The following is a 24,998-nucleotide window of genomic DNA, read 5'->3' on the forward strand; positions in this document are numbered from 1 at the left end:
ACTCTTGGGGTCCCTTCCAACTGTACAATTCTGTGATTCTGTGTCTTTGCTTTTCATTGATACATTGCTAAATTAGTTCAAATAAAACACCCATGGCCTGGTGCATCTTTGGCCAGGGCTCTTTTTCACCCTAGAATCACATTCTAATCAAGAACAGGAATTCTTAAACTTTCTGCTCCAGGGTCCATTTGAGAAGGCTAAAAATTACTTAGGTGCACTGGTCACAAAGTGGTAGTGCAAGGGCAAAGTCAGGTATAATAATAATAATAATAATAATAATAATAATAATAAATGAAATGAAATGAAATGAAATAGTGACAGATGAAAGTGGAGATTAGAATAATCAGCTGCCAGTTATTGACATCATTTTCTATGGATATCTAATCTTTATTTAAAAATGGCTAAATTATTCGCCACAATAATTTTTTTCTGGCAGGGAGTTCCAGAGTTCAGCTTTAATTCTATAGATCTGCAAAGCTGCAATGGAAGATGCTCAATAGCTTTTGTGGAGGAAAACAGCCTTGAAGTCTAAAGAGGAGCTCACCCTTTAAAAAACCTGCACTCAATCTTTTGGGTGTTAGCTGAAAATTCGCATGTCTGGGTTGTCTGAGCACATGAGATGAACACGTCTGAAATCCTGGAAAACTGCTGTCAGTCAGTGCTGGCTTTGATGGACCAATGCCCTAATTTGATATAAGACAGTTTGCTGGTGTGTGTCACTTTTGCATGGGTTCACAGTGAGTCCACTCCATCCCGTTCCTTCCTTAACTTGTAAGTTTCTTTTTAAATCCACATGAAAATTCAGTTATTTGCATATTTTCTCTAAAAATATGCTTCTCTAAACACATATGCTTCTAAATATACCTTTTTAAAAAATGCAGGTTGATACTTTCCCTTTAGCTGAGAACTATATCAGAACATTTGAGAAGTACAAAAGCTGGCGGATAACTAAGTTCAAATCTGCACATTAGTCTGTGATATGTAGATCAATTCAGTTCCTATAGGAATTCAACAATATTGAGTCGCTCAACCATTCCTACATGTACTGGAGTGGATATTGGCTACAGGCCTAAAAGAGCAGGAAAGGGATTACTGCTTCTGTTTGCCTCAGTGAGAGCAGGAGGGCATGAGAGTGCAGCCACTGAGTCAGCTAAGCCAGGCACTATCTCTTAGATGATTTTTTTTTTTTTTAAGGATAAACTTTTAAGGATAAGGATAAACTGTGATATTCTCATGTGTTCCTTCTTAGGCTCTTTTAAGGAAGGATAGGATATAACATGTTGTGAACTGCCCTGAGATCTACGAGCCTCTTGGGCTTGCAAATTGGAAGGTCGGTGGTTCAAATCCCCGCAACAGAGTGAGCTCCTGTTGCTTTGTCCCAGCTCCTGCCAACCTAGCAATTCGAAAGCACACCAGTGCAAGTAAATAGATAGGTACTGCTGTGGCAGGAAGGTAACTGGTATTTCCGTGCACTCTGGTTTCTGTCACGGTGTTCCATTGCGCCAGAAGCAGTTCAGTCATGCTGGCCACATGACCCAGAAAGCTGTCTATGGACAAACACCGGCTCCCTCGGCCTGAAAGCGAGATGAGAGCCACAACCCCATAGTTGCCTTTGACTAGACTTAACCGTCCAGGGATCCTTCACCTTTACCCTATAGGGTGGTATATAAATTTAATAAATAAAAATGACAAACAAAAACAATATCAATTAAAAACAGCAGATAAACCACAAAAAACGGCAACGGTAAATTAATAGTAACACATTCTAAAAACAAATCAAATTGAGTGAAAAGGTTAATCTGCGTCATGCAATGCAAAGTTCACCACAGTTGCAGAACAGAGAGATGAGAAAAGTGGCAGATGCATTCAGAAAGAAACAAATTTCACAATCTTCTCAAAAAGGTTTCTCAGTACTGGCATTGGTCCACATGTAGATACCTGAACTTGGATCACATATATGGAATGGTCAATTTGTCTTAGCTATACTAAGCACTGGCATAGCGTTGCATCATTTATCATTTTATGAATAATTTCACAGCAGAGTGGATTAATAATTACCTCAGCTGAGCCAAGAAGTAAAATACAAGGCTGGGTGCTGAGCATCATGTAAGCCTCAAGTTAGAGTACTATCAGCAATGGAAACTGGAGATGCAACACTAAGTCAATGCTGAGAGCATGTTTAAGAAGCTCTTGGCTTCAAGATCTCAAGCACTTGCCAATGTGAGATGGAGTAAGTACAACAGGCCAGTGAGAAAATCACTCTAAGAACTGGGAACCTGGCCGTAAACCAAATGAAATTAATTGAGTGCCTTTAATGACCTCAATGGAATTTGGATTGGGCTTTGAAAGAAGGAGTAGGCAATAGTGGAAAACTTACTGACTATATGTTGCCTTGCCTTGACTAAAACAAAGTGCATCCATTATAAGCTTGGGGAACGGTGCAGTTTGGTCAGTCCAGATGATGCCATCACATCTCATGTCCTAAGTATATTTACAGCAGAGCTTTCTCAGCTTTTTATGTTGGTGACACACCTTTTAGACCTGCATCATTTCACAACAAAATAATTCAGTTTTACTAGCAAACCGGAGGTTAAACTAACCCCTTTCTAGTCCTGGGAGTATTCGTGCGACACACTTACACACTGTCGCGACACACAATTTGGAAAGCTCTGACTTACAGGCAAGTTATGTGCCTAGCCCTATATTGCTACTGGCAGTGCTTTTCTGCTAGAAATAAAGTTGCCAGTACTCACCATGAAGTTGTTACAGTAAGTGCCACACTTTTAAACAGTGTTTTTCTAACAACAACAACAACAACAACAAAGGTGTACTGTGTACCCATGAGTACACTGGCTGCTGGGCTGGGGGGGGTACACTTCTGAAATGGTGAAGATTTCCCCCCCCCTCTTCCTGAAACCTCCCTTCAAAAGTTCTGACCAATGCCATAAGGCTCCTGTTCCAGAGTGGTTTGGGAGGAGTGTTTTTTTTTTAACTTCATGGCACACAAACCCTTGAACATAAACTTGTCCTCAAGTTTGCTTATTTCTTCTTTCCTCCTAATCCGTTTTCTTTTTGTGTCGTGTATTTTTATATTGTAAGCCAGAGAGGAAGATTTTTTATTTTATTTTTACTTTCTGTAAACTGCTCTGGGTGTGTGTGGGGGGGGGGTAAAAATTATTTAAATAAATAAAATAAAAGCAATCCTCCCTGTAGGTTTCTATAACATCTTAGGGGCTCAAACAGGCTGGTTCTCTTAACCCTCCATCCTTGGCCCCAAAATTCTCAATGTTTGATGGCTCAATCATTCTCACCATTCAGATTCTAGAACTCATAGCTCTTTCCTGCTCCTTCTCCCTTTTCACTTCTAAACTGTTGTAACCTGGGAATATATATAATCTCACCTTTGCTTTATACTGTATGCTTATATTTCTGATCAATCATATGCTTGCAATATATTTTGAGTAGCCATTTATGAATTAAGACTGTGCATTGTAAGGAATGCTTCTTACAAAGAGTTTGTGGGTTACAGCTGAGCCAAGCAGAAAATATCTAGCTAGGCAGGTTGACCACAGAAGAAATAAATTATGTCATGGGTCCTATGTCCCCAAGTGAGACAGGATGTTGAGAGAAAGAAGATGTCTGCAGAATGTTCTGGGTGTTTGAGATACATATAGTGTTTTGATCAAGTCTGACATAATGAGATTTATATGCTTACCAAGCTAAAACAATGGCCCAACGAAAGGAATTGGGGGAGAGTTCACACTGGGGCAGAAGGTCGTTACAAGAAAGCAGAAGTGAATCTCCTTGCTTCAGCTAACTAGGGTGAAGTTCACAGAGTCTTCTGGGGACAAGAGGGTTAGATTTCTGGGGTGCTGTTATATGCTGTCATACGCTTATTGGCTTGATGCTTAATGCAAGATATGAATATGTAACGTTTGAAGGATCTATAAAAACCTTTGGACACCTGTGATGGATGTCCAGATTTTTGGAGATGATTCACTGGACCTTATTGCTCAGCAATAAAACGCTTACTCTTGATTTCTCCTAATTCCGTGTTTGGCATTTATTTTAAGAACTAAGGTTACATCAAAACTAATATGCTTCTGTAGAGCTACAGATGCTACTGCATATACATATACCACTACTTTAACTTTTGCACAGCCCCGTTTCACTTCCAGACTGATAGACAATGGGTTGCTGAACTCTGGCATTAGAAAGAAGGTGATACTGAATAAAGAAGCTGTGTTCTGACTGACATGACCAGTAATCAACGTAAGTTCATCTATTAATGGAAATAGGTGGTATTAACAATAAACAATGAGGAGTGCCTGTTACTATATCATTCCTGCTGCGGTTTCAAAGAAGCTGGTGACTTTCTCTTGTGAATTATGCAGTTTTAGATATGCAGTCAAGACTTAAGCATTCAACATTTCCCTTCGTGTGTGTGTGTGTATTGCAGGGGAGGGGAATACTATAAAAATAATTTATTTCGGCTTTCAATCAAAGACATCAATCAATTAACAGAACAAGGAAAAAAATAATTAAGAAGACTAATATTTCCTCACTTCAGCAGTGCCAGTCACTTAATTAGGAGGGTCCCATCAGACTGTTAGGCAAACAAAGTTTTAATAGAAGTTTTTGTTAACACACACTTGTAATCTTAATCAGGCAACAAGGCTGTAAACTGTTAGGAAATGATTTATTCATTTGTTATATGGGAGTGGAGAGATCTTTAGAAAAAGAGGGCTGAGAGGTTTGAAAGACCTTAAATTGTTTAGCCGCACTTTAGCTCAGTTTTCAAATATGCAAAATGGCGGTGTGTGTGCATTAATGGGGCAATATTCATTTATGTACATGCTAATACAACAAATGGAGCTGGTTACAGGTAAGTAGCCGTGTTGGTCTGCCATAGTTGAAACAAACAAACAAACAAACAAACAAAAATTCCTTCCAGTAGCACTTCAGAGACCAACTAAGTTTGTTATTGGTATGAGCTTTCGTGTGCATGCACATGAGTTATGTTAGGGTCTTATTTAAACTTCTTAACCAAATGTTTTTGCTGAATGAAATGAAGTTATGTTAGGGTCTTATTTAAACTTCTAAACCAAATGTTTTCTGCTGGATGAAATGATTAATATATTAGAAGACACAAGAAGAAGAAAAATATGTTAGCCTAAGACGAAATTTGAGGGTTCTCATTGTTCAGGTGGCTACAAAAGCAGGGAGCAGATATTCTCTGCTATTTGAACAAATGTGTACTGTACAGCATAAAAGGCTAAGACATAAATTTAGAGAAATATGTGATGCCTTCACACACGTAGGTCAAACTTTTTCCTCAAGCAGATAATTAGAGGCTTGGGGTGAGTAAATCTTATTAGCCTTTTTCCACCTCATCTGTTCCCACAAGAGGCTGGCAATAGATTCATCCTCCTTCATCTTCCAAAAGGAATGCTGAATATAGCCTTTCCGGATGCCACAAGGACTGCAAGAATGCCTATGCAGGACCCATATTACTCTGAAAGAAACCATTATAATAAAGCCCATACTGACTCCATAGTGAAGTCAGATGCCAAACATCAGTTAAAAGATGGTGCCAGTGACTCATATGCCCTTTTGCAGTTGGCTACCAGACTGATGTTTTCAACAAACCAGTGATGGCAAGTTTTGCAATAATTACATCATCATATTATCATTTGAAGTGTCTGCAATTTCTCCTGCTTTGTCCATTACATTTATCTCAGTGCAGGAACCAAGGATGGTGCCTTGTACAGAGTCAGGCAACTGGTGCATTTGCTCTGTGTTGTCTACACTGACTGGGATTTTAGGCAGGGGTCTCTCCCAGTTCCACCAGGAGTTGCCAGGGATTGAACCTAAGACCTTCTATGTGCAAAGCAGATGCTCAGCCACTGAGCTATGGCCCTTCCTTTAAACACAGACAAGTGGTACCCAACCCACAAACAGACCTAGCTATATTGCCATTTGAATAGGCTGTTCATTAGGGTTACCTGTCCTAACACAAGATATATTTGTTTTATTTTTTTATTGATTTAAAATGCTTTCACACCACCCTTTGCAAACATCTTAAGGTAGTTTCCAACATTCGGTGTTTTAGTTATTTTTCGATGAATATACCGTAATGCCTTTGATATGGGTACTTTGAGAGTCCCCTACCCTGAGGATCTTACGATCTAATAATATACATTTAAAAAGTAACAAACGAAGGGGAGGAAATTGGAGGTAGGATATGGGATTGTTTCAGCTACATATACTTACAGTAGCAGCTAGGGACGAAGAAGAAGAAGAAGAAGAAGAAGAAGAAGAAGAAGAAGAAGAAGAAGAAGAAGAAGAGGAGTTTGGATTTGATAACCTGCTTTATCACTACCCGAAGGAGTCTCAAAGCAGCTAACATTCTCCTTTCCCTTCCTCCCCCACAACAAACACTCTGTGAGGTGAGTGGGGCTGAGAGACTTCAAAGAAGTGTGACTAGCCCAAGGTCACCCAGCAGCTGCATGTGGAGGAGCGGAGACGCGAACCCGGTTCCCCAGATTACGAGACTACCGCTCTACTGTGTTGGTTTATACTTTGGCTATGTCATGTTTTTCCACACTATAATTCATGGGGTTCTTGCCATGGCCTAATTTGATATAAACTGTCAAAAGTGTGACCTCCCCGCCCCCCCAAAAAAAAAAATCTTGATGCCTGGTATTCCTTCTACAATGTGCTAATATTGTATTGCAAAAGTAATTCTCCAAAGAAGAAACTTCAGTGAAATTAAATCACTGTATAAATCAGAAAAGGGGGGACCTGTGACCCTCAAGATGCTGTTGGACTCCCAACTCCCAACCAGCATGATGAGTGGTCAGGTACGATGGGACTTGTAGACCAGCAAGATATAAAAGGTCAGAAATTGCCCATCCTGATCTAAAGCAAAACAAGGAAGGATGAATTCAGTAGCACAGCAGATGAGTGTGTGTTTTGCCAAATGCAAACAAATTCTCAGTGCATATAAATTCAGGTTGGGCACTGATGGATGATAGTGTATGATGATAAGGTTAATCCTCTCACAATGGGGCTCCCATTTTTGGAACTGGTTTGGGGTTATGGAAGAAATGGTACAAAACGACTCATCATGGAACTGTTGAGTTAGAAGGTACATCTAGTTCAACCCCCTACAATGCAGGAATAACATATGACCAGTTTCACCCATATAAACCTCCCTGTGCCTAAAGAACTGCAACCGAACCCTTGATCATTTATCAATTTGCCAGCTGAAATCAGTAGTGCTCAGAGTAGGACATTTTGTGGGATATCTTTTTGAAAGATGATTTCCAGGTAGTGTCACTACTTGTCTTTGGCTGGGTGGTTAAGATTCTTGTATTTGTCAAGGCATTTTTAACACTCTACTTCAGTCACTATCTCAATTGAAGCAGCTATTTTCATGCTACTATTTTTGTATATTTTTAAAAAAAAGTTTTAAAAACATATTAAACTTATTTGTTTATCATTAGGGCTATGTGTTACTTGAAACTGTTAATGTTGTAATGCATAATTTCTGTATGTTGCCATGCCAAAAATATGTTGCTAATAAATTTTACAAACAAACAAATAACATAATCATATGAATGATTAACAAGGTTGTCAAATGAATATACAAAGGTGTGAGCTCATCCTTAAGTTAACAGGACCCTGGATGATCACCTGAAATCATTTATGATGTGGCATTATTTTAGGAAACACCATCTTTGAAAACTTATCTAGGTGGTCATTTATTTTAACATCGGATCATTTCCAAATTACTGGGAATGTAAGATGGGTGTACTTACAGTGCCGCCCTCTGGGAACAAAGGAAGGGTAGGAATCTCTCATGACCCAGGACAGATTCCAAGCAGTAAAATCCAAAGAACGTGGAGGAATATTTGTTGGAGATTCTGGAATGTTGACACCTACCAATAAAAGAAAGAGATCATGATGCAAAAAAATAATAATTGATATATTAATATAAGAATAGCACATGCCAACCAGAAAAAACATTCAGTTTAGTACATCTATTTGAAATTATCCTTGCAAGTGAGCATGAATAGCAATTAACCAACATTACCCAATAGTAGCAGTTCAGAGAAACTGATATGCAACCGTGAGCTACACATTCAGTGCCGCATGCAAGACCAAATTACTATTGATCACCTGTGGGGAGAGGGGTGAGCAGTGTTGTCAAAACTGACAGCAATGCCCCAACTGTTCAATGGTGCACATAAAAGCAAAGACACCGCAGGCACACTGGGCAGTAGTTGCCAGCTTCCTCCCATACGAAACCTTCCCAGAAGTGAATTGGGGGGGAGGTCATGCTTGTTGGAACAGAGAAATTAGAAATTGTTAGAAACAATTCAGCTTTGTAAATACAAGTTTAATTAGCGGCGTGAACTTTTCACCAATCTTGAATGTGAAATGGAAACCATATCTAACCAGAGAAAATGCCAACCTATGATTCTGTACTCGCAATTGCTATTGTGGGTCAAAATTAGAGCTGAGCCAAAGTGAAGTGGGCATGTTTTTCACGACGACTTTCATCCATGCCTATGGTTTGTGAAATTGTTTTCAAAAATTCTTTAGTTGGGTGGTCTCATCACCACATCCTATGGAAGGGTTTGACTTCCGGTTAGGTGCCGGTCAATGGCGGACGGGAGTCTGACGGCTCCGCCCTCCGCCAGGCTTTAGGGACTTCTGTGCCTGCGCCACGGGTCCCTTAAAGCCACGGGAAGAGCGTCCCGTGGACCTGAGCTTCGTGGGTCCCAGACGTGCCGTCTCCGTTCCCGATTGACCCTCGTAAGGGGGAAAATCGGGCGAGCGGAGCGCCGGCACGGGACTGAAGAAGCGTCTGCCTGCGGAGGATCAAAGCAGCGATCCCGCCAGACTCGAGCACCCGGCACTTCCTGCATAGAAATTTCCAAAGAAACTCTGTAAGTTAAAGAATTGGATTATTTTTACAAGTTTTAAGAGCACTGCTTGCAGAGGAACTGCAAAAGGAAGCCTGTTCCCTTTAAACTGTTTGCGCGAGCTTGGTAGCGCTAAAAGATCAAAGCCGCGACTAACGGAAAAGTTTTGCGAACTTTTTAAAAGTTGATTAAAAGTTGTTTAAAGGATGTTTAAAGACTTAAAAACAGTTGATATGGCAAAAGAAGATGCCCCTCACCCTCTGGATTAGGATTCCGGGTCAGTAGCGGGCTGTGATACATTGTTGCCATTTTTTTTTCCTTTGTTGGTGTTTCAGTGACTGTTTACCAGTGGAGACATTCTGACTTTTTTGTAATCAGATACAAGTTACTTTGTGGACTTTGGTGGTAACACTGCAAGTTAGGAACTGTGACTGACTTGGGCTACACGAAAATGGGCCCTTCTTGGCTTTAAGGAACTTATATTTTGGAAAATTAAAACCCTTTGCCTAAAAGTTGGATTTTCGGGACTGGTGTGGGCTCCTGGCTCAGCAGCCTCTTTGTTCTCAGGACTGAGCTGCTGGCCACCTGGTGTTTACTTTTGGGACTGTTGGCCTTCTGATGTGAATGTCTGAGATTGTTACTACAGAAACTGGAGTGACCTTGAGATTACAGTTACAGAGCCCACAAGGAATGGAACTTAGATCAAAAGGAACTGGCTCTGAAAAAAGAAAAGGCTCTGTTTCCCTAACTCTACAGGAACAAATGGAGAAATTAGTTGTTAGTGTTGCAGAAATTGCAGCAGGATTGAAAAGCGTGACTGACGGGTTGAAGCAAACACAAGATCAAGTTTCATCAGGAAATACAGCAGTGAATTCAGCAATAGAAAAATTACAAGCTGATATAAAAGCTGACATTAAAAATTCTACGCAGACCCTAGAGAAATCCATTGGACAAATTGAGGAGAACGTAAGGAAGAACAGAGAAGAGATTAATAGGATTGGGCAAGAGGTGACCACCTTGAAAAAGGACTCAGAGGAAATTAAAGTGGTCAAGGAAAAAATAAAAAAGGTGGAGGAAAAATTGGATAATCTAGATTTGGAACAGATAGAGAGTATTGGATCACGACAGAGGTCTGTTGAAGAGTCCCTCGCGTTTCTGCAACTACATCAAAGAGAGGGCAACATCCGCCTAAGAAATCTTCCAGAACTGGAAGGGGAAGACCTAAAAGACTACATAGTGAAGTTATTCTCAGGATTTTGGGAGATAGAAGAAATCAACGTCTCAGCACGCATAGTGAAGGCCTTCAGATTTGGTCCAAGAGGCTCCAGAGGAAAGAAAAGCAGCAAAACAGTCAGTGACTGTTTGATTGTGCTACACGATCGACACGACAGAGACTACTTTCTGGACTTGCATTATAGAAACAACCTGGTGGTTGAGCAGAATAAAGTAATTTTTTATAAGGATATCCCCAGATTTTTCCTTGACAAAAGAGTTCCCTACAACGATCTGGCAACTGAGCTTAGAAAAAGGAAAATCCCCTTCAGTTGGGAATTTCCAGAAGGCCTGGCATTTACGTTTGAAGGAAAAAAGATAAGAATAAGGTCCCTGGCGGAGAAGCAGAAGTTTTTGGACAAGCACCTGGAACAATTTAAAGGCACACCACTCGACCCAGCACAATTCTACAGGTTTCCAGAGGTATTTCCACCACCGCCGGGACCACCACCAAGCCTACCCAGCCCAGGCAAGGATCCAGAGGAAGACAAGAAAGGAGAAGCAACTGGAGGAGAAGACTAGAGAAAGGAAAATGGCGCTCAAGTTAATGACATGGAATGTCCGGGGATTGAATCAGAGACCAAAGAGACGCAGAGTGTTTTACAGCATAGAAAAGAAGAATTTGGATATAATATGCTTACAGGAAACCCACATAGCCCGACGTCATAGAAGATTACTACAGAACAAAAAATTAGGCCAAGAGTTTATATCATCGGATAAGGCCAAGAAGAGAGGAGTAGTGATATACGCAAAGGAGAAATATAGCCCAAGACAGCTTTTTAAAGATGAAGAAGGGAGATACATCGCAATTGAAATTAACATACAAGGCGAAAAATTCTTGATTCTGGGACTTTATGCACCAAATGATGGAAAGTCAATTTTTTATAAGAAAATACATGATTTGCTGTTGGATTATTTGGATTATAAATTAGTTTGCCTTGGAGATTTTAATGGTGCAGTTTCCACATTAATGGACAGATCTCAAAGAACTAAATTAACGAACGATGGGAAACTCCCAAAGACTTTCTTTGAAATGGTGGATAATCTGAATTTGGTGGACTCTTGGAGATTAAAAAATCCCACAGATACAGAGGCAACATACTTCAGCGAACCTCAGCAGTCATGGTCGAGGATAGATTATATTTGGATTTCGAATGAATTGGCTCCAAAAATACAAAAGGCAGAAATTGGCCCTAAAACTCTTTCAGACCATAACCCTGTACAGTTAAATTTAAAAATGATTTCCAAGGACTCTTTTAGATGGAGAATGGATGACGCTTTGATGAGAGACACCAAGCTAGTGGAAAGAGCGGCGAAAAAGATGAAAGAATATTTTCAGATAAATTGGAGCTCCGAAGTGGAGAAAAGAATCGCTTGGGATGCAAGTAAAGCTGTAATGAGAGGATTTCTCATTAGTGAAAAAGCAAAAAAGAAGAGACAACAAAATGCAGAGATGGAGAGATTGTTGAAATCAATCAAAGAAAAGGAAAAAGAATTAAGAGGACATCCCAGATGTGTTAAAATCCAAAAAGAAATTAAATACTTGCAGACACCAGTTAAGATAGCCAGGATGAATACCAAAATGTCAGATGTATGTTGGAAATGTAAACATGCGAAAGGTACCTTTTTTCATATGTGGTGGTTGTGCCCAGCGGTAAATGCTTTCTGGGATAAGATTTATAACGAACTCAAGAAGGTAATGAAGGTTACCTTTTGTAAGAAACCAGAGGCATTTCTCCTGAGCATAACCAATGAAGAGATACCCAGTCAGGATAGAGTGTTTTTTATGTATGCCACAACAGCAGCTAGAATCTTATTGGCAAGAACATGGAAAGGCGAAGAGATACCAACGGTGGAAGAATGGCAGATGAAGATGATGGAATATATGGAACTCGCAGAGCTGACCGCCAGAATCCGGGACCAGAGGGAGGAGAAGGTGTCAAGGGATTGGAAGAAATTTAAGGATTATTTAGTCAAAACAGTAAAATTGAATATCTGAGCAGAATTAAATAGAATAGCGGCTTTAGTAGATATATGTTAGATAAAATTGTTGGTAAGATATTTTTGTGTGAAAAATTTAATTGTTAGGAATTGTGTTAAGATTTGGTGTTAAAGTTAAGATATGATTAAGCAAAGTAAAGTGTATTAAAAATTGAGTTAATGTGAATAGAACAAGATACAAAGCTACCTTGAAGATATATAGGATTTTGAAGACAGTGGAGGGAATGGGGGAAGTCCCTCAAAATAGAGAAGATAGTAACAAGAAAAGTAAGAGGATAAATGTTAGTTTAAAGGTTTGTATATGTTTCTTTTTATTGTGATTGTTTGATTATGTTTTTGTATTGTGTTTATGTATTGTATTTTGTATTTTTATATTGTGAATGTTGTTGTTTATGTTATGTTCTCCCTTTGTTTTAATAGAAAATAATAAAATCTTATAAAAAAAAAAAAAGGAAGGGTTTGCTGCAAGGGCTTTATTCTCTATCCTGCTATGATATGCAATCCAAGCGTATGGCTCTCAATATGTTAAAGGCTGAAGCACACACGAATGCTAATGTACAGGCACCTGTTCGTGGTAGGAGAGTGAGACACAGCAATCAATACAAGTCACAGAACACAAACATCTGCACAGAAGTTTAGTGGCAAATAAAATCCCCACTGTTAAGTACTGGCTTGAACTAATAGGTAAAATACTGGAAGCCCAGATTTGCAAAATATAATTGACAGAGTATGAAATAATATTCCTCTGTTCCGTCACCATCCACAGCCAGGACTGTAAAGTTAAAAGTAATATTTACTTTTTTTTCTCTTTCCATAGGGAAGGAAAACTAACTTCAGCACAGAACTGCAGGCAATATCATCTGGCTGAAGTAGCAGATTCTTGGCATGAGGTCTGACCTCGGAGCATTTCTCACTTGTTACTTTATTTTTAGCCTCTGGAGAGTTGGCTCATGGAGCAGGTACCTTCACACCCCGCTGAATTTCAGTGTCACAAATTAGAATGTTCGGTATAAGCCTTTGGGGATTATCCTGTCCCAATGACCCCACATCAGCTACGATGGTAGGTATATTTTCATCTCTATCCACTCCAAACACCTGCCAGGCCAGCATGATTCTGAAAGTGTGAGATTAGCACTTCTGCTGCTCTGATCAGGGAAGCAGGTAAACTCAACAGAAAACAGGGGCACAGAACGCAGGCCATGTCATGGAGGCCTTTCACTCTTAGCGCCTACATTTTAATAACTTGTGTTTGACAGCTTAATTTTTTTTTCTTTTCATGTGTAAGTAGGAAATTGAAACTTGTAGAAAACCAGCCTGATTGCAACAGAAGGCTAGTTCTCACATAACTCCTATTGGCTCATGAGGAAAATTGCAGCAGTCTGCCATCAGAACAATTCAACTTAAAATTGTATTTTGGTCTTTCACTTTTAATCTCTTGTGTCTCCTGCTAAACTGTTCTCTGTGCTTGGAATGACCCCTGTCAAAACTGCTCCGCCTTAACAACAACAACAACAACAACAACAATTTATTATTTATACCCCGCCCATCTCGCTGGGTTTCCCCAGCCATTCTGGGTGGCTTCCAACAGAATATTAAAATACAACAGTCTATTAAACATTAAAAGCTTCCCTAAACATTGGTTCAGTCAGCCATCAACGTACACATATGCCCCTTACCTGCCAGCAAACACACACAATGTCATGTACAGCAATGCCAGCCAACCGCACGGCAAACCCAAAGCTCCCACACCCTACCTCACTCCCAGTGCTAAACCTTGCTGATATATTCTTCCTAGAAAGCAGGCAAGCTCTCATAACACAGAGAGGTACAGTGATAGCATGGACTCAGAAGCCCAACCAGCAGCAGTTCTTCCCCAAACACCCATGGCCGGTGTTATCATTAGGCCAACTAGACAGCCACCTAGAACAGACCTCAGAGGGGCATAGCACTGAAATCTATAGTTTCATATAGATTAGTTTTTTGTTATATCTTATAAATTTCTGATAATGTGGTTGTGAGTTTATGGGCAGGGTTAGGCTGTATGATGTCTGAGCCCCCTCTAATTCCTTGATCCAGCAAAGGTTAAAATTTTCTGGATATTCTGCTGTTGGAAATATGCTTTCCTCCCCACCTCCCTCGTTGTGTATCCTCTGGAGACACAGGACTCAAAGTCAAAATATACTGAGGAACTTTAACTCTGGTTGGAACATGCAACTACCCTTCCTGGTTTAAGGTGCTTTATCACTTTTCTGCAGCCATACTAACCTTTTAAATAAATGAATGAATTACAACAGGAGGCTGACGGCTCAAATATTAGTAGCACATTAAACCATGAAGAGAAGGCATGCTGAACCTCTCCAAGCTTTTTCATTTAAATTCTGCTTTTAAAAATATGGCCATTTTTTACATTCCTGCCTAAAGGACAACTTAGAGCCAAATACTGCTCTCAGATACTCAGAGACTAGGACTAGTACTCTGGACTTGAGAGAAACCTTTCATTGGTATGCTTATATAATGCAACATATAAGCAGGGGATGTCTAAAGAACAAGAGGTGTGTAATTCAGGATTGCCTGCAGAATTATGTATGTCCTTTAGCTGTTACGCCACCATCCAACTGCAGCTCCTTTTCTCCTCCCCCTCATCACAGCCCACTTCATTTGTCCCCTTCCAAATGAACCACAATGCCAGAGTGGCTAAACTGAGTATGAAAAAGTCGCTGTTTTGTTTTTTCAGAGTTCTTCATGCTACGAAATGGGAGGTACTTGTAACATCTCTGGTCAGTTTTGGGCACTGGGCCAGGTCAGGGAGCTTTGACAAGTCCCATACCCTCCTGCTGACCACAAGACAATTAATTCAGCCCAAAGTTTCCCAAACTTTCTGAAGGAAGGCAATTTTCACTCTTCTGGCTCAAAAGGTTTAGTGTAAAGAGTAAAAGAAACCTACCCATGTTTCTGGGATAGTTCTGAGCATGTCTGCTTCATGGGAAGCTAATCATGCTGTATCCTTGCACTGAAAGTCTTTATGTGACCTCATCACATCTAATGCAAAGATGTGGTAGAGCTGTCCAGCCCCAGCAGGGAATGACTGGGAAAGAAGCAAAGCCTGAGCACAAAACTGTGCCGAGATGCAGTGGGCAAAAGCTCCTCTGAAGGCCTGTGTACTTTGAGCGCTCAGATGCCTTCGTTTTAAAAAAGAAAAAAATCATTTCTCACAGCACAACAGCAGTCCCCTTATGGCACACTGGTGTGCTTTGGCCTGAGGTTTAAGATTTACTGATGAGGCCTAATCCTGAATTTTAAATGTGCAAGTAATTTGCATTTTCCTCAAGAACGCAAGTGCCTTTGGAGCACAGATCCCCATGCCGCCAACATCAACATGGGGATCTTTCTGAGAGCAAATGATAAAACTTCAGGGGATGCAAAGGTGCCCTGAATGACAGGGGTTTGGGAATGCAGAACATTTAAATAATTCAAACCTATTAAAGCCTTTTTCATATTCACACGAATGGGTGCCTAGAATATGATGAAACTTTTCAAACGAATACTGTCAAAGAAGGAGGTGACATAAGATCATGTTTCAAAAAAAATATTCAGTGGTGGGTTGCTGCTAACCCCCCAACTCCAATTGTTTCCAGAAAATGCAGGTAATGGGTACCTGTCATATCTTGACAGGAATGGCATTCTGCAGAAAAGGGGCAGCCACAGTAAAGGCCCCGTTCCAAGTTACCATGGCGCTCTTGATCTCATCTCAAGCACTAGATTCACTAGATGCACAGATATTGAAACAATTTAAAGGGTTTGATCCTCAACACCAATGATCATAGGAGCAAACTCTTACAGATTTTGAAATGTGGAGACACTTTATTATATGCTGTAGGTCAGAGCTCAAAATATTTTTCTATATCAAAACTAAAGGTCACTGGGAAGTCCCAATGAAATGAATGGCAAGGTTCTGGATGTGCTATTGTATTTACATACAGGTGAACATACACACAAGCACACATGAAGTTCTCTAGTAGAAAATGTACCATACTGCAAGTTTACCTTACTACTGCACTCTAAGAACTGCCTTAGCTGTTTGTATGATAAAGATAAAAAAAAAAACATAGCATGTTGAGTCCCTGGATATGAAAAGCAATTTATCCAGTATGTAGCTGCTATACTGATAACAATGTTCCTAGAAGATCAACATTGGCTCCCAATATGTTTCCAAGCACAATTCAAAGTGTTGGTGTTGACTTTAAAAGCCCTACATGGCTTCTGCCCTGTATACCTGAAGGAGTGTCTCCACCCACATTGTTCAGCCCAGACACTGAGTCCAGCACCGAGGGCCTTCTGGCAGTTCCCTCACTATGAGAAGTTAAACTACAGGGAACTAGGCAGAAGACGTTTTTGGTAGTCATATCCTCCCTGTGGAATACCCTCCAGGCAGATGTCAAAGAGTTAAACTATATACATTTTTGGAAACATCTGAAGGCAGCCCTGTTTCAGGAAGCTTTTAATGTTTGATGTTGTTGTGGCTTCCTGTATTTTGTGGTTTTATATATTGATTTTAATCTGTGAATTGCCCTGAGACCTCTGGCATAGGGCAGTATATAGATTCAATAAACAGCAGCAACAGCAGCAGCAACAACAACAACATTTCTGCTAGAAGTTGCCCAGAGTGAGTAGGGCAACCTGGTCAGATAGACGGGGTATTAAAATAAATTATTAGTGAGAGTAGGAATATCATTAGTATTATGACTATTGCCTCCTTGGCTCTCTGGAGAATAGCAAAAATACTTTAAGTAACAATGCTTTAGAATACAAAGTGATCATTTACATTATCTTGGTATTTTTTTACAACAACCCTGTAAGGTGGGTCAATGTTATTCACCTCATATTGCATAATGAGAGCTGAAGATCAGAGAAAGGTCCTTCTCCAAGGCCACCGGCTGGAGTCTGAGATGAAACCAAGGTGTGAATCAGAGATAACAATAGCAGCCGATTGCGAACCTCACAGTCAAACCACACTTATGAATAAAGTATTTTTGTTTGCTTGTTCTGCAAGTTTAGTGAACATGTAGACAACATTTTGAAAAATTGTATTCGGGAGGATGCCTGTTCCCAGCTATTGAAGACCAAGAACAAAACTTTTGTAAAACAGCAAATTTGGCCAGAGCAAAACTTCACCTTATTTCTAGGCACTGCTGCAGGTTCATCCTTTGGGTAATGTGTTTCTGCCAGGTAGGATACCAAGGAAGCAGGCATTTTTCAAAGCTCTAAAGTGCCATAATAGAATTGTAGTTTCAAGATTGTAGGTCAAATTCCACTCGGTTACATAGTGAGCCTGGGGGATATATTGCAAAATTACTCTCAAACAGTTGTTTGAATAAAAGCCAGGAATTCATCGCAGTAGTAATACGGGGCCTCTTTATTCATTTTCCACACGAGCGACTCTAAGAATGGCTGCAGAAAGCAGAACTCTTACAAGTATACTTCAAAAAGCTCAATTACAAGAGTCTAAGTAGGTCAGGGGTACAGAGTTTCTGCCTTTGGAACAAAAAATAAAAATAAAAAATGAGAGCCTCTAATTATTTCCTTACAAACACCCTATGGGCCATATTTAATTTAGCTCCACTATGATTTTGGTACGACTCAGGCCCATCTCCTTGGCTAGACCTGCTATGCCAATCCATAGATTCCTTCTCAGAAGCAGTTTTCATAAAGCCCCTGATTAAGCAACAGCCCAGTTACTTCTGAAATAGTCTGCTTAAATGAGAAAGGTCTAATTCTGCTCCAGGAGGGAGGAACAGGCTATTCCTGGCTTGATATTTTACTTAGAATCATAGAATCATAGAGTTGGAAGAGACCACAAGGGCCATCCAGTCCAACCCCCTGCCAAGCAGGAAATACCATCAAAGCATTCCTGACAGATGGCTGTCAAGCCTCTGCTTAAAGACCTCCAAAGAAGGAGACTCCACCACACTCCTTGGCAGCAAATTCCACTGCCGAACAGCTCTCACTGTCAGGAAGTTCTTCCTAATGTTTAGGTGGAATCTTCTTTCTTGTAGTTTGAATCCATTGCCCCGTGTCTGCTTCTCCGGAGCAGCAGAAAACAACCTTTCACCCTCCTCTATATGACATCCTTTTATATATTTGAACATGGCTATCATATCACCCCTTAACCTTCTCTTCTCCAGGCTAAACATACTCAGCTCCCTAAGCCGTTCCTCATAAGGCATTGTTTACAGGCCTTTGACCATTTTGGTTGCCCTCTTCTGGACACGTTCCAGCTTGTAAGTATCCTTCTTGAACTGTGGTGCCCAGAACTTTTTCCTGCCTTGTGCTCTGTTTTGTCACTACTTGCTGAGAACTAATGACTCCGAGCCCATTTTACAGTAAGCATGTATATCTGTGCATGCAGCAAATAAACATTTTGTATCAACACCCAGGCCCTTCTCTGATAGTCAATGTGGAGTGATGTAATATGCATTGAGGTGAGGGACAGAACTGCAATCATCAGACCATGAGAATAGACACTAGAAATGCACCTACTGTGTACTCATGCAAGCCCAGTATCAGCTGACTCTCTGATCCTTCGCATGCGTACCCACGTATGGTATGTTCTCAAAGTCTCCTGTGAGCACAGAAGGAAGGAGACGGACCCTTGTGGAGACACATAGAGCACATAGACACACGATGGGGGGTGTACTTCTCTTTCCCAGCCTAGTTTTTCCTGCCCCTGCAGCCAAAAGAAGAGCCTTGCTGTTGGTTCAGACCAAAGACCCATTTAGTCCAGCACTGTGCTGTCACAGTGGCCAACCAGAACACAGAATCATAGAACTGTAGAGTTGGAAGGTACTCTGAGGGTCATCCAGTCCAACCCCCTGCAATGCTTATAGATATTTCCATGGACGCCCATGGAAAGCCCCACAAGCATAAGATGAGCACAACAACACTCTCCTGTTCATGAACCCCAGCAACTGGTCATACATAACCATCATGTCTAGTAGTCATTGCTACTCTTATCTTATATGAACCTCTTTATATATCTCCCTGCAAATTTTGCAGGGTGTGTGTGTGCATATGTGTCAGTTTTACAAGTTCCAGACTGGCTCCCCAATATGTTCCATGCTTTTTCTACTCTTTACCCCCTGAAGACCTTGGGTCATTTCTGAGTTACCGTAATCTGAGGGGAGCTTGGGAGAGCTCATACATCTCTAATAGTCATTTGACAAACAAGCTGGCTACATGGTTGGCCTTGTCTACGAATTGGTCTTAACTCCCAATGGAAAGTCACAATTCAGCCAAATTTCCCCCCACTTATTTCAATGAGAGGGGTAAAAAGCATGCTTAATTCTGCTGTGTTGAAATAAATGGGGCAGAAAAGTGCTTGATTTTCCTCTACTTTGGTTGATTCTTGTACTAGTTTGGCTTTGCCCACTGTCCTAGCAGGGTGCATAGCCTCAGACCAAATATTCTCTTTTCCTTTTCCAAAATTCTCAGTGACAACCCATCACTTCATCTTTTCCAGTTGGAAAACATGTTAAATAATGTATTACGTTACAATGATTTTATGTCACACTCTGAAAGCTTGATGAGTGCAAATAAACAGTATTCTGGGTGTCAGAAAATCTGTACCGAACTCTTGCCGAGAAGAAGGAATACAGGTAGCAATTAGTAGGTGGTAGTAGATGCCAAGATGTTTCTTGAGGCTTGAATGGAATGTACTTTTGGAAACATTTACAGTGACAGACACTGTTGACTGACTATGATCAGCCTGAAAAATTATTTCATTAGGCTTCATAATGCTTAGGAGCATGCTCCCCCCTCCACACCCCCAAAAGAATTCTAACAGTTTGTAAATGCTTTAGTATTTCAGCTACCCAAATTCTAACAGTTTGTAAATGCTTTAGTATTTCACCTGCCCAAACCCCAGTTCTTGCCAAAGCCAGGACTTCACATAAGGGAGCATGAAACACCTTTGATCCTCTTTTCACTATTTGTGCTGTGCTAATGTTGTTAATAATGCCAGCTACCACATGGACGCAAGTGGTGCTGTGGGTTAAACCACAGAGCCTAGGGCTTGCTGATCAGAAGGTCGGCGGTTCGAATCCCTGCGACGGGGTGAGCTCCTGTTGCTCAGTCCCAGCTCCTGCCCACCTAGCAGTTCGAAAGCACGTCAAAGTGCAAGTAAATAGGTACCGCTCCGGCGGGAAGGTAAACACCGTTTCTGTGAGCTGCTCTGGTTTGCCAGAAGCGGCTTTGTCATGCTGACCACATGACTCGGAAACTGTATGCCGGCTCCCTCGGCCAATAAAGCGAGATGAGCACCACAACCCAAGAGACATTCGTGACTGGACCTAACAGTCAGGGGTCCCTTTACCTTTTTTACCACATGAAAGAGACAACCAAATCTACATTCCCACCAATGTCGGCTTGATATTTTCATTACAGATGACTATAGAAAATCCAGATTAAAGGCTTTGAATCTCCTTTTAGTTTCCTTTAAAAATGGAGGGGGGAACTGAAAGCATCAGATAGTATCAGCAGTACTGTGGAAATGTTGTAAAAGTGCATTTCCTCCCCACACCTTTCTCCAGTCTAACTTTCCCCCAGAGACCTTACTATTTGCCCCATGGAGGGAAAGTAACTATAGATGCATGTTTTTCCCCAAGGGGGAATAGGATCTGGGGGCACCATTTAAAATGGGAAAATGAGACAGGGCTAAAGGATTTACCTGCTCATCCTGGCACCATAATGCTAATCCAGTTTGAGATGTTAAACAGATGTTTGAGATTTAAAGATAAGGAATGTTAAGAAGAGAGTGCTAGGGCACTGAAGTTGTCCATCAACATTTAGCACCTGGGCAGCAGAATGAGCAGGCACAATGGTCAACATTCCCCCCCCCCACTATGGTGAGATGTATTGCATTTATATCTGAATTAACAAATTTGGGCAGATTCAAGTAGCCTGTTCTGTCAGCAGGAGCCCTGTGCAAGGTCTCACACTTGTGGAATAGGGCTTCCCCCATATGTTCTGGAGGATCAGTGCATGGGAGGGGAAGGAAAAGGTAATTCCACCCAGCAAGCTGAAATGATTGGGTTGATTGAACAATTGCCTTGGAATGACATTGAATTCCATCCATTATTTCTAAATTTGCATCCATACAAATAAAAAGCATGTGTGAAAAAGTAAGCAGCCCTTGGTTTCTTTAGAGGAAGGGTGGGGTATAAAACAACAACAACAACAACAACTACTACTACTACTACTACTACTACTCATGCAAATCTTTATCCTGTCTGCGATGATGCATATGTGGCTACACTTAATTCTTCTTCTTCTTCTTCTTCTTCTTCTTCTGATTATTATTATTATTATTATTATTATTATTATTATTATTATTATTTAAAATGCTGGAAGGGTTTTTAAAAATATAGATTATCCCCACAGCTGCCATTAATCTACAGTTTGAATTGTACAATCCCCAAAATTGCACCTCATATTTCCCATATCATGTGTTTTAGCTCTCAGTGATGTGTCCATTGGAGAATAAGCAGCTGAGGGGTGAAAGATTTCCAGACTTCCAGGAAATATGATGGCTGGCGATGCAAAAGAAAAGCAGCCATGGGACCTTTAGAAATCAGAACAAAAATGTACCAGGCATGAACTCTCTCTCTCTCTCTCTCTCTCTCTCTCTCTCTCTCTCTCTCTGTCTCTCTCTTTCTCTCTCTGTCTCTCTCTCTCTCTCTCCATATATATATATATATTTGTGCACAGCAGCTCAAAACAAATCTGAACTTTGAAAAAAAATCCTTCAGTAGGCCCATTAAACCTAGTAGAAAGTTTAAAATGACCACCATATATATTTATTTCATATATGAGAAAGATGTTTTCTTTTATTAGCTCTGCTCCAGCACAGATCCAAAGGGGGGATTTCAGAAACTTCAGACCTGGTCTGAGTCAGTTTATTTGGAAAGGTTTTTTTTTTATTGCACTACTCATTGTGTCCCTGTGGATATATAGATTGATGCTGTTTATGTCTCTTTTGTTTTCTTCCTCAGATGCAATGTATTCCATGCTCTTATGGTGTGTTTTTTAAACCTCCAAAGTCAAAATAGCTAACTCCCCCGCCCCCCAATGCTCATCCTACCCCCATGTGAAAATAGTGCACATCTTTTTACAATCAACTATGAATGCAGCCCATCAAGCACTGCAGTGGCAGGCCCCTATGGATTCCAGGCATGTGGAACTTACCCAGAAGCCATGCTTGCTGGATTGATTCCAACATACGCCTCGTTCTTTGTTGTGGAATTGTAATCGCAAAAAGGTATCAGACAGTATTCCACAAATCCATGAGCTTTCTATTTACTACAACACTCTTGAGTGTGCTTTAACAATTACATCTGCAAAGCAGCCCAGGTGGTTATGTACAAGGGAGCCACACAGGATGCGGGACATGGGAAACTCCAGGGAGATTAATGCACTATTGTTAATTATTATTTTCATCATTTTAAGAGGCGGGACTTGTTACGTACAGTGGCTGGAATCAGCGTGATCAGCAATGTTGTGATAACTCTTTTGTCCCAATACACACAAGGGGAAATGCAGTGGTACTTTTTCTGTTTTCACTTTTAGATGCTAGCGGAGGATTGGGAGGGATGAACATTATGGGAAAATTAAACTTAAAACTCAGAAACAGAAAGGTTTTGCAATGACTCTGCCAAAAGAGCATGGATACAGTGAGCACATGCACATGTTCATAATGTATGCCATGAATGCCTTGGGCCAAGGGAATGTTTATGCGTTAATACAGATACTGTATGGTAAATGTGGAGAACTTTGATATGATCACTCGCAAGTGCCCTGTCCTGCAACGCACAGCCTGATCAGCTCCCTGGTTTCCTGTAGAGCTGTGGGCTATGAAGCAAGTAGGGTGATTGCTAAAACCAAGTGGCAAGTCAGATAGCAACTATGACTTAACTCAAGCAAGGAAACATTTTTGCTTCTACTTTTGGCAATGATTGCAGCAAAGCAAGCTCACTTTTATACCACCACTGAATGCTTAGGGAGCACAGCTTTTTGGGGGGGGTAAGGAACGAGTTTTTAAGAACAGACACAGGAAAGGGTGTTCTGGGTGGAACCCTCAGAAGCCTGCTGTGACAAATTTGAGAGGCCTGTGAGGGGAAAGTTGCTCATATGCCTTCTGAACTTGATGCAGATAGTGATGGTGATACAGATCCAGTGGAGGTGTCCAGAATATCACCTAGTCATTTTGCTTGGGAATGGTTTCAGTCAACGCAGCCCAAAGATGTGGATACTGTCCTTGATGGACTATCTGCCAGCTACCTGAATTCTTAACCCTTGCATTTCTTTATCTCGGTGACTTTTGATAGCATTGACCATGGCATCTTGCTGGACCAGCTTGGTGAGGTGAGAGTTGGGGGCACTTTGATAGGGTTGGTTTCAGAAAAGGGCACTGGGTGTCTTCTGTCTGGCTTCATAGCACCCATGCTGTGAGGTCCCACAAGATTCCATCTTGACCCCATGTCCTTTGACTTCTGAGATCAGAAGCTGGCTGCTTATTGTAGCAGACAGGATTTGGAGTAATATGCCATCAATATATTAATGGCACTCAGCTCTATTCCTCATTGTCCTTTGAGTCAGGTGAGGTTATGCAAGTGCTGAACTGGTGCTTGGATTTAATAACAAGCTGGATGGGACCAATACTCTGAGGCTGAATCCCAACAAAGCAGAGGTGCTGGGGGTGATTGGTTCCCATTCCCAGGAATTAGTTGCGCAGCCTGTTGTGCATGGAGTTGCACTTCCCTTGAAGGCAAAGGTACATAGCTTGGAGTTCCTCTGGTTGCAGCATTGTCACGCAAGGCCATTGTGCCCTCAGTAGTGAGAAGTGCTTCCTGGATCAGACCAAAGTCCCAACTGGTCCAGCATTCCATTCCCACAGTGGCCAGCTAGATGCTTATGGGAAGTCTGCAAGCAGGATATGAGCACAATAGCACTTCCCTTCTTATGTTGTCTAGCAACCGGCATTCAGCAACATACTTCCACTGATGCTGAAAGTATTGCATAGTCATCGTAACTACTAGCCATTGGTGGCTAATCCTCTTTTGAAGCTGTTGATGCTGGTAACCATCTCTACAACTTGCAGGTACAAAACTCAAATCTCTTTCCTTTTTCCCTGACCAAGTTTAAACAGCAAAAATGTCCTTGCAAATCTCCTTGTCGCAGTGGCTTTATTACAAACCCCATACTGGCAGATGAGTGGGACATATTCCAGAAGTCTGAAGTAGCTGCCTAATGGTCAGCTTAACGAGCCATTGTTGCCACTGTGAACGATCCAGCTACCAAGTCTACTTACTGCAGGGGCTACATGATTAAGAAAGCATGTCAGGAATGCTATCTGCAACCTGTTTAATTTCTAAAAACTGAAAACATTCAGACCATTAAAGCTAATGCCACAGAATGCTCCGAAGTTCCATTACATATGCACAATGGAAACAAATTATGATAGCTGTAGGGTAGTGTACTTTTGAATTTCTTGCCTTTTGTGTGTATTGCCATTTATTAGAGTCATTAGGGTTTGGGGCTGAGAAATACCTTGGCACAAAGATAATGAACTCACAAGATGTTTCTAATGCAGAAAGAATACTGGGCATTTGTTAGCAGGAAAGCTGTATTATCCCTAGAAACAGCCAAAGAATGAGATTACTATTTCCATCTAAAATCCAGCTGTCTTGGCAGTAACAATAAAACCTTGTTCATATTCCCTTGACTGGGAAGGATGCCAGT

At 41.0% G+C, this 24,998-nt stretch overlaps 1 protein-coding gene across 1 annotated transcript in view; it reads right to left on the reverse strand.

Moving 5' to 3' along the window:
* LOC117044643 (ALK tyrosine kinase receptor-like) overlaps positions 1–24,998 on the reverse strand; it is a 252,823-nt gene that overhangs the window by 77,835 nt on the left and 149,990 nt on the right. Inside the window, exon 2 of the mRNA XM_033145451.1 lies at positions 7,824–7,943. Within this exon, the coding sequence (XP_033001342.1) occupies positions 7,824–7,943 (120 nt within the window). The remainder of the gene's footprint in view (positions 1–7,823; positions 7,944–24,998) is intronic.

The sequence above is a fragment of the Lacerta agilis genome, chromosome 3 (genome assembly GCF_009819535.1).
Source record: "Lacerta agilis isolate rLacAgi1 chromosome 3, rLacAgi1.pri, whole genome shotgun sequence".
NCBI lineage: Eukaryota > Metazoa > Chordata > Lepidosauria > Squamata > Lacertidae > Lacerta > Lacerta agilis.